Source organism: Protomyctophum bolini (genome assembly GCF_963924005.1).
Source record: "Protomyctophum bolini genome assembly, chromosome: 15".
Classification (NCBI taxonomy): Eukaryota; Metazoa; Chordata; class Actinopteri; order Myctophiformes; family Myctophidae; genus Protomyctophum; species Protomyctophum bolini.
Genome location: NC_137876.1, coordinates 34,903,260 through 34,914,476, shown reverse-complemented (window position 1 = coordinate 34,914,476; position 11,217 = coordinate 34,903,260). Strand labels below are relative to the sequence as shown.

Below are 11,217 nucleotides of genomic sequence, written 5' to 3'. Positions count from 1 at the left end.
GGCCCTGATTGGCCCCAGGTCTCTGTGGACTGCAGTGGACTGGGCCATTGCCAGGGGGCGCTCTTGCAAAGCAACATTAGTGGATCAGATCTGTGCTGCTCGATGAGAGGCCCATCTTGCACCCCTACCAGAGGCTTTCACGTGCACATCTTGTAATGGGCAAAATACTGTACTGCAAGGTTTATGAGGTCAGAGGCCATGTGAGGACATGCGACGCACGCATGCTTGAATAGAAAGGTAAAGGGTTTTCAAGGATTGTCACAGATGAACGCTTAATGAAACTGGGACCTAAATTCCCATACAAGCGAAAGATGACCGTTCTCTCATTGCCAAGAATGAACAGGCTGAAAGGCTATTGTTGGAATGCATTTACGCAAGTGAAATGTTGCTCGCCGTATATTTCGACACATCGCGTGCAAGTGCGTCCTCTTTTTGAAGTCCTGTTTATTTGTGAGATTGATATTTCTCAGCTTGTAGTGGCCAGATGACATGGGACCGCATCATTCTACCATCAGAGGGATCCCTTCACTAGAGGAGGTGCCCTCTGTAATCCTAATCGTTTCCTTTTCACATCTTCTTTCCCGTGTTTTCTTTTTCTTCTACTTCTACTGACAGTTTTCCTCTCCTGTACTTTCTGCTGTTCATATTCCCCCGTCCCCCGTCTTCTTTTCTTGTCCCCCTCTCCATCTACCGGTATGCTGTTTATCCTTTCGTCCTTCATCTTTGCCCCCCCCTCCTTCTCTCTCTGACTATTTGTCTCCTCCACACGGGTTTTAATGGCTTCACGACTGCTCTAGTTCAATGCTTTATCATACACTTGCACCAGGAAAATGGCTGGTAGAGAAACGGATGCTTTATGATCCTCCTCTCTTCCCCTATCGGGTGGTATGAATCAAGTATAAGTTACTGCCTGGACTGATCTAGCATCCAATGTACACTTTGAACCCCTCATGTCATATTGGGAGGTTAAAAGAGCACCACTCAGTTTAAGAATTCCTATACAGTATGTTCCCTGTAGTCTCGAACCGTGATATATTTCCATAGTATCCATAGTCTCTCTAAAAGCAGTAATCTGGAAAATGTTTTGCTGACAGCAGGTGTGAAATCTTGGGCCAAATGCCCACTTCATATGAACACCGTAGTGATGAAAGGCTACCAGGATGTTCTGTTCGGAAACCTTTTAGCGTGTGAAATTAAAGATAAATTTGACACTACACAAATACTTTATTATTATTATTTTCTTATGAATTTATTTTAAAAGATTAAATTTTTTAACCATTTTGTAGAAAGAAAAATGAAAGGGCTATTACTCGCGACCCATAAAAATGAGTCCGCGACCCACAATGTCTTGGAAACACTGCTGGAAAGTGCTGAGAATACTTCCATTCAAAATGGCCTTTTATGGTTTTAGAAACCTTTGCTGTCAGCAGATTATCACCAATATAGAGTCATAGCTGGGTTGTTCTCTTATGTAGGGAGCTGTGGTATTTATGTAAATATTGATTGGATTCTCCTGGACTTCATATGAATTCTCAAACTGGCATGTAGCACCCTTTCAATTTATCCTACTGTGGATCTCTCTTAAAAAGGAAACTTATCTTTTTGGATGGATGGTGACAGGCACAGCTTACTCACTTGCACCAGTTACATGTAACCCGTTTGTGTCTCTTGCCTGTCTTTGGACATACCCGTTGCCACTGAAAAGGCAAGAGTTCAACAAACTGTTCCAGTGTGTCGCTTTTCACATTACATTTGTGGAATGCCCATGTTTGGAGAATGAATTTGTTTTGGCACTGCTCTGACTTTACTTTAGGTGTTGAATCCATCAGGTCTTCATCGTCCACTTAAATGGCAAGAATTGAGTATGCTCTCTTAAGCTACTTTAAGCTACTTTTCCCCCACGTGATGGGTAAAAAATATGCTAGTTTCGGCCCCAGATTGAGTCATGTTCTGATAACACTTAAGAATTGCTACGTTATCAGATCAAGTCTAGTCAAGATTGCTGGATTGAAAGCAAAGCTACATTTTAAACAAGTCTCTGCACTGATGGATTCAAAACCGTAATGAGAAAGCCAAGACTGTCCAGGACCACATTGTCTTTCTGATGTTGAATGTGTCGTATGATTTCTATTTAAATCAGTGGTTCTCAAAGTGGGGACCCCCAAGGGCCATTGAGGGAGTTCCAGGGGGTCCTCAGCTAAATAATTTGGAACCAAATGGTCTGTAACTCCGAGAGTGTACAAATTGAACTAAACGGACCCTAATGTGTCCATTTGGTTCCGTTTGTACACTCTCATAGTTCAATTTCCAATATAAATTGGTGTCCCAGAGTTAGAAATGCCATTAAATGGGGGTAGCCTAATGCAGGTCAAACTGGGGATCAATGAAATTAAAATGGTTGAGAATCACTGCTAGAGCCGTAAACATCTTCTCTTATGGGGGTCCCTGGCATATCCTTTCAAATGGAGGTCCGCGAGCTAATTGGTGTCAATTCGGGCCGGGGGGTCCTAGACATGAAAAGGTTTGAGAACCACTGATTTAAATGACATGTTAATAACAATGTTTGTCTTCCTGGGATGTTCCACTTGTTCTCTCCTCTACGTCCTCCTCCCTCTCTTCAGGATGGTGGATGTTGGGGGTCAGAGGTCAGAGAGAAGGAAGTGGATCCATTGCTTCGAGAATGTCACCTCCATCATGTTCCTGGTGGCACTCAGTGAGTACGACCAAGTACTGGTGGAGTCTGACAACGAGGTTCGTAAACACATTCTACTCCATATTCTACGGTCGCATTAGTCTCGCATAGCCAGAGATCTCTGCCTACCGATACATCATTTTAAGTGGAGGCTAGAACAGTGGACTAATCCTGCTGTCCTAGACCTATGCCCACTGCTTTGAAATATAATATGAAGGAACACTCTAAAGTTTGTTTCTTCAGTGATGATCTTTTTTATCTCTGAATTGTTCCCAGCCAGTTTTAGTCTCTACATTGATTTTAGATGTCACCACAGATGTATTGGTAGGCACGGAGGTCTCACATTAAATGGTAACGTGTGACCAGGGTTGCATAGAACCAAAAGAAAAAGTAATATTTCTTCCCTTAACATTTCCCTTGCCATATATGTGATCCATATTAGATGCAGCCTTACCCCCATTCTTTTGTGAGTGTTTGAAAATACATCAGTAATGAGGGATTCAAACGGAGCTAATTAAACACACATGCAGACATTGTACACGCACGCATCCATGATTTATACCACAAAACAAGCTCTCTGCTTTATTCTAACTTCTTCACTCTGTCCCCCTTCCAGAATCGTATGGAGGAGAGTAAGGCCTTGTTCAGGACCATCATCACCTACCCATGGTTCCAGAACTCCTCTGTCATCCTCTTCCTCAACAAGAAAGACCTGCTGGAGGAGAAGATTTCATACTCACACTTGGTTGACTACTTCCCTGAGTTTGATGGTGAGAGAGTGTGTGTGTGTGTGTGTGTGTGTGTGTGTGTGTGTGTGTGTGTGTGTGTGTGTGTGTGTGTGTGTTAGGGCATTCACTTCTAGTCATTTTTACTAGTTGACTAGTTGCCTAGTTTACTACTCGACTAGTTGTTTAACTACCTATTATGTAAGGAAAATAAAATGAACTTTTTTTTGTGGATATAAATATTTGTACATTTAAAAACTGTACATTGGTGACTATAACTATAATATACCTGATAATGAGGCCTACAAAATCAGGAACCCCCCCCCCCCCTCTTTTGTGTGTGTGTGTGTGTGTGTGTGTGTGTGTATACTGTAGTGTATATGGACTTTTTTTTCACAATTTTGCAAACCATTTTTACACCCAGTGTCAATTATCTAATGTAATCCTGGGCGCTACACTTCCTCTGCCAACCTGGGAGGCAGCGGACTGACATCATGCTTCTGAATTTACCCCTACTGTATATGGATTTAGGATTTAACACTCAGGGGAATCTTTCAGTACTTAATTATGATATTGCTTTGGAGCCCCAGTCCTAGTGATAAGGCGTCATAGTATCTGGCATCCAATAAGGCAAAATACTTTATATGCATATGCCATTGATATTTCTGGGCTAGGCTAGGCTAGGACTCACTCAGTGTACAGTAGCTGGTTGTGACAGCAATGTCCTTACGTCTGCATAGGACAGTGTTAAACAGCTAATTCTGTTTGGAAAACTCTTTTTCTGTTTTTAGCTGGTTCACCACACCACGTGCGTACAGCTTATAACAGACTGCATGTAATGTTCCTAATTCCATAGTCTTTTCCAAGAATTTTGCACTGACAATTCTCATCTAAATTGACTAGAATATAATGGGAAGGGGCGATCGTTCCGACGGCGACATCATGCGAAAAACTGTCCTGAAATGGAGCGCCGGTCATTGCGTTGCGATGTAGCCTGAACCAATCAAATAACCGATAAATAGTAGTGTGTAGATCTCAACCAATAAAATTAGATTGTGTCACGAAACCTTGCTCAAAAAGAGACTGCAAGCGAATCTAGGAGGGGTGGACAACATCTCTGCACGTCTTCGGTACGTCAAGACTGTCATGTGAAATGTGTTCTAATGAGATTTCATCGTTAACTCGCATCGCTGGCAGTGTGGATGAGGTGCGAGTCTGCATACACTGCCAGTTTTTGAGCGGTGCAGCCGCACAGCTTTGTGTGTGTGTATATATATATAAAATAGTAATGGTTGTCTAGTGCTGGTTGTCTGGGTTAGGAACCCGCCACAGTGGTGTCTGATTAGAACTTAGCCAAGACGCCAAAATCTCTGACACAGCAATGTCTGTCTGGCTGTCTGTCTTGTTCATGTTGTTGACATCATTGTGATGAAAGGCACCGCTCGCTTTACACAAGTGTGATTTTTACTAATCTTTCTAGACCCACAGAATATTTTGTCCTACAACTATGTAAACGCCAAATATCTCAAAAGAAAGAAGAGTCTCTACTTTCATCGGGAAAAAGAAGGGTGTTAGCGTGATGTTTAGTTATTGGCAGTTGAATATAGGTTGTTTTCACCCAAAACGTTGTCTGGGAACAGAAAGCAGAGTCCGTTTTATTATAATATTAGACAGACTAAACCGGCTTGGATTATTTTTAATCACGTATATTCAACTGCCAATCACTACTGCCGAGAACGGAACAGGTGCAGGCATTTTTTCCGACATAACCAAGAGTCCGACAGTCATTAGTCCGACACCCTACCCAAATACTAACCTAACCCTAACCGTACCTGGTTGCTACAGATGATTTTAACCCGCAGCATGAGTGATTTGTAACTGGCAACGCATGTCTGGAGCAACGGGTGATGTATAACCCACAGCGCGAGTGATTTTTAACCCGCAGCGTATGTCAGACTTTTGGTATGTCGGATATACGTCTGCACCCTGAACAGACACATTTTTACCTAGCCTTAATTTTCCCCTTCCCTTAATCTCTAGCCTTTTTTCCAGAAATGTGGTGTTTACATCGTCAAACAAAATATTCTGTGGGTCTTGAAAGATTAGTAAAAACGCTCAAATACACTAGCAGTGGCTGAAGACTGTTCTAAAGAAACACTGGCAGTAAATGAGTTTCAGTTAAGTTGAAAAACATCTCTCACTTCATGTCACTCTCCTCCTGCCCAACACTCCTTGCTGACAGGTGCCGCCTCAGCTCGTAGGAGTGGTGCAAAAACAAAGACCAGTCCTATTCGTATAGACTTGCAACAAAGTCGTGGTGTGCCGTGGTGGATTCAAAGGGTTGTGGAAAGATACTTTACCATTGTGCCACACGAGCACCACTGTGGGTCACTTCCTTTTGATGTGGAGTAAATGTCAGTAGTTTCTTGGAGCATGACTGATTCCTGTGGTCTCTTTTTATGGTGTCATGTTTGATTGTGTATGTAATAACATCTTGTTTATCCGTTCTTCTACAGTGCAGCCCAGGGCAAAAGCCGATGGGCAGGACACCACTGATTGCAGTTCTGTTTCATTCTCTCTATATATCAGGTCCGCAGCGAGATGCCCAGGCGGCACGGGAGTTCATCCTGAAGATGTTTGTGGACTTAAACCCAGACAGCGACAAGATCATCTACTCCCACTTCACGTGTGCCACGGACACTGAGAACATCCGTTTTGTGTTTGCAGCTGTCAAAGACACCATCCTACAGCTCAACCTCAAAGAATACAACCTGGTTTGAGGAATCACACACGACGCACACCTCTGCCCCCTCATTGCACAAACAACACACCTCTTTTACAGAGGGTGCGCTCGGTAACACACGCATCACATGGCATATGATGGCCGCATACATACACACCAAAAGAACCCTTCCTTTTTCATCTAGTACAGTGGATTCACAGAAGCCCCCCACCCCCTCTCTTTCTCCCGCCTGCATACATCCTCCTGTCTGTCACCAAAGCTCGCCCTCTTCCTCCTACTCTCGGCAGCTTATTGTGTCAGAGTCCTGGTTCCACCCAAAGCTGGTCCATGTCTCATATTTGGCCAGCAGCTGGCTCTGGCACACTGACCTGGCACACGGGCTGTGTCCCACAGGCTATATAGTGACTTTGGAGGGGATTTTTGGTGCGTGTGCGTGCGTGCGTGCGTGCGTGTGCACGGGTGCGTCTATGTATGTGCATGTGTCTGGGGCAACAAGGACGAGTAAGGAGCTATGTATTGGTTAATTGTGGATTTAAGCCCCTGGCCCTCTGGAGTTGAACCATGGTGGTGTGAGACGGTATCCTGAGATTTGTCTCCTTTTCATGACCTCATGACGGTATTTAAGGAATTCAGCGCTGTATCTCCTTTAAGAAAACAACATATGGACCTGAGATGCAGTACATTACATAATAGAATTAATAATGGGGCTTGAAGTTGAGGGGTGGGGGCAGCGTGACATAGACAGGATGTGATGTTGCACTCAGGAAGTTAGGTGGCGGGGCAAAGGATTCTGTCTCCATCTTGCATCTATGAATGTACCCTCCAACGTGAGCGTCGCAATCGCAAAAAAGGAGAAAAAAATTAAATATATATTGTAAAGTAAATGCATATGTAATACACAAGAAGACAAAAAGCACGAGAGAGAGAGGAAATTGAAATCTCTGTTCATTGCTGAGATTTTTTAAACATTTTTAATGATAGTAACTTGTTGCTATGTCTACTTCTATTTAACAAATAATGGCAAATTTGACAGTTGATAATAAAGGGTAAGAAAAAGCCAAAATCTTTAAAAATACACAAAAAAATATATAAACTACAGAAAATGTCTAAAAACAAGTAACCATAAATTTACTTGACTTAAGTATCCTTTACAGAATTCTGTGGATTTCTTTTATTATTTTACACTTAATCACATTGCTTCCCTCCTCCAGATGTTTTCTGTATGAAATCACAGAGACTATCTGTAACCTTCCATATGACACTCACACCACCTGGTTCCACTGATACATGTGCACTCACACACCATACACTACACTACCCTAGGAGCGGATGACACTTGCCATTTGACAATTAATGCTCTGCTCTGATTACCATAGGTGGGTGCGGAGGGTATCACAGGACCTGATATCATCAGTGTGTGGCAGCCCATTATAAGTCTGAATAGGGGGCCCGTTCGAACTAATATCCTGGGCAAAACAGGATGCGAAATGGCTTGACTGACCAATCAGAACTGTCAGTTTTAAGTTAAACCACATTCTGAGAACATCAAGACAACATAGGCAGCACAACACTGATGATGTCATGCCCCTTTCACTCTGCCGTCCAATCAGACGCACACCCTGACAGTGACATCATGGTGACATCCATTATATCAACACGGGACGTGCTTCTGTTTACTTTTTCTTCTTTAAAAAAAAAAACTGTATAGTCACTTTGTTTATAAAAAAAATAAAAATTATTTGCTTGCTGTTGAGTGATGAGAGGAGGTGAACTATGACCTTTCTTTCAGACACTCTTAAGTTCTGCAAACGTTATTATTTGTGTATATTTATGTTTGTAAATACATATACACAGAAATGCTCCTGTACAAAAGGCTCTGTGGTACACCATCTTTGGCAAACAAAAAAATCGACGACTTTCAGTAGTGTACTGTTTGGTTTTCTTTTTGTTTGTTTTCTTATGAATTTACGGTAGTATTGATACTGTGATTATGGATTTTGTTCACTTGATTGATAGAGTACTACACACAGAGCTGTGCTGAGTGGGTGGGGGGTGGGGGGCTTTAGATCCGGAGCAATAGTTGGAGAAAAAAGGTTCCACCCGACAAGAACCTTTCTTTTTTTTAAGACCCTTAACAACTGCAACAGCTCCACAGTAACACTAACTAGGGCTGGTAAGATTTTGTTTGTTTGTTTTCCTTTCACAATACGGTGACGAGATGATTTAAAAAAAAGATTGATTATGTGTTTTTTTTTTAATTTATGTAATTTATGGACCAGGTTTGAAGGTGTTGATAATTTCACTGCTTTGACTCTGTCATGTTAAAGTGCTCCTTATCTCATGGGGGGAGCCTACTTGAGTCTAAACTGCTGTAAAAGACAAAAGAAACAAAAAAAAGACGTCTGGTATAGTATGGACTTTTATCTCTACTTTCTATATTTCTCTTAAGACATTTCCAGTTGTACTTGCCATTACACCTCCGTCTATGATAATACCACATGGTTTCTTTAGTGGCCCTCACATTGGTTTTGTTGGATGTTTAAAAAAGAAGGAAAGATTTGTCTTTCCTCTTGGTTTATAGACGCAGCGCTGTAATGCATACATAGAAAATGTATCATACAAAAAATAAGTGGAATTTTTATCAGTAATTGAAGTCTACATGATTCATGCTTGCTGCGTGTGTTCTGTCTTTTTTCATTCATTTGCAGTTTTAGTTTTATTTTCAAGCTTGCTTTCATAGTGCCAGTGACGTGCAGATACCCTTTTAGGTCTTTGACCGTTTCTACAGGCGATGTATCCTTCATTGTCATTAAGGGCTATCACAGTTGCATCAGGCAGGCAGTGGGAGTGGAGTGCAGGACCTCAACAGAGACCCCAAGTCATCCACTGCTGCTTTTTTTTTAATAGATGGACACTACTTTAGTGCTAAGAATTTTAGGCAGGATGTTATTGTTAAACCGTAAGGTTGTGTACAGATTACACACAACCCTTTTTTTTCTTCTCTTTTTTCACCTAGCTCAACCTAGTATCTGCATTAATGCACCCTAGCCTCCAGTGTTCCTTATTTCCATCATTGCATTGATTTCATGGTGTTGCATAAACTTGACCTCATGGAGTATGTAAACGCTAACTTCCCTAAGAGACACTAACACCACAAGTATTGCCCCCCACACCCACCTACCCTCACCTCAGTGTTTGAGTCATAGATGTTGGCCAACAGAACATGACTGCCAGTTGTCCTGCAAAAAATTTACACTAGTCTGATGCTGAACAAGAAGTCGGCTAGGAGGAGATGCCTGTCTGAGAGTTTCTACAGTGTGTCAGTATTAAAATAGAATGACGTGCCAGCATAAATACACAGGTATTTTACTGTTTTTACAGTAGTGTGAAAATGTACCTTGTGTGGACTGCAACTCACTTTTAATGGTGATGCACACACTGAGAAACATAACCATGTTTCCCAGTCACCATCAATCACACTCAGCACTACAATTCCAAGGTACATAGTTAAGGGCTGACTGACTGATTATTTGGGTTCATTGGTTTGGTACAGCCCTGTTGCACAATGTGTTGATAACTTCTTTTTTCCTGTCACACTAAAGTATGAGCTGTAAGAGGCTACACTGTAAAAATCCAGAGTGTTCATTTAACTGATTGTACAAATTTGTATTTGTACTCTGATTTAAATTAACACTGGCTGTTACTGTGTAGGCAATCTACATCAAACGTCTTGATCCCCTTTTCATTCTTCAATGACATCATTGTCATCTTTTCCTTTTGAGCACTGACCAGTGAAAATACTGGACTATTTTTTTTCACCCATTTTGTTTGCCTATAATTTATGGTCCCGAAGGAAATTATACTGAAAGATGAAGGCTTGGGGCCTGGCTAGCCCTATACCAATACCTAGCATACTATGTGATCAGTTGGTACCAGTACCTAGCATACCATCTGATCAATGGATGATTGGGTATGATACAACTTCCGGTGGGTACTCTGAGGTATCCCTATTATTTAGTGTAATCACAGTAGTTTTTTTATTTTTATTTTATAGATTGACATGGAATTAGTGCATATTCAGAACTTCATGCTTTTTTTGGGGGGGGTGGGGGGGTGGTGTCACCTTTTTAATTTTATTCCCTTCTTTGTATTATAAGAATACTTTACCGAAACACTATTGTATTGTAGGACCACTTGATTTTTTTTTTTACTCTAATGAAACCTGATGCTCAAACGTGTAGTGATGTATAAAATGCTGTTGTTTTTTTTCTTTATTTTGTATGTATACCAAATGTAAATGATGTATAATACTGAGTGTGCCAACCCCACTCTCTCTAGAGCCAGGCTCTCTTTTAAGTGCCAACGTTGTGGTGGTGATAAAGAAAGGGCCGCCGCCTGAGGCAGTCTCCTTTAAAATAAATATATATATAAATAAAGACCACACACACACCAGAGACTAAACAAGAGATAGATGATTAAGTACATACAAAATACTTTATTCTGTATTTAAGATTAAAGATTTAAAAGATAATCTGCTGTTTTTTTCTGTTTTTTTTTTTAAGAAACTGTAATTATAATTGCATGTGCCGTTTATTTTGTGTTGGAAGTGAGGGCTTGGATGTATTGATGCAATTGCATAAAGGGTTGTATCGGTTGGTTATTATCGAAACATTGATTTACATTACTCTTGCCATATTTCTTTTTTATGTGTTTCATGTATTTGTTTCGACCACTGTTGCCTGATCCTCATTCAAACATGAACATGACTTATGATCATTGCCGCCTTCTAAGAGAGAAACATAATGACAAGGTATCTGTTTTAAATTGAAATAAATTTGTTCCTATACTTGCTGATGGTGTGTAAGTGTGATTCATGGTTTGTGTTTTAGTTGTTAGCTGCTTTGTTGATCTGTGGTCTGAGAAGGTTAGTCTATCTGCTTCCTCTGGTAACTAATATCAAATCAAACTATAGAGCACATTTTCATATGACAAGAGATTGAGCAAGAACAAAACATCACGAGAACATTTAAACAAATCTATATACATCACATGTGTAA

General features: G+C 41.1%; 1 protein-coding gene across 1 annotated transcript in view; it reads left to right on the top strand.

The window, feature by feature from the left end:
- gna11b (guanine nucleotide binding protein (G protein), alpha 11b (Gq class)) overlaps nt 1-11,014 on the top strand; it is a 32,687-nt gene extending 21,673 nt beyond the window's left edge. The window contains exons 5-7 of the mRNA XM_080784487.1: nt 2,622-2,751; nt 3,309-3,462; nt 6,007-11,014. Coding sequence (XP_080640613.1) covers nt 2,622-2,751; nt 3,309-3,462; nt 6,007-6,197 — 475 coding nt within the window. The 3' untranslated portion in view covers nt 6,198-11,014. The remainder of the gene's footprint in view (nt 1-2,621; nt 2,752-3,308; nt 3,463-6,006) is intronic.
- Nucleotides 11,015-11,217: the final 203 nt, after the last annotated feature.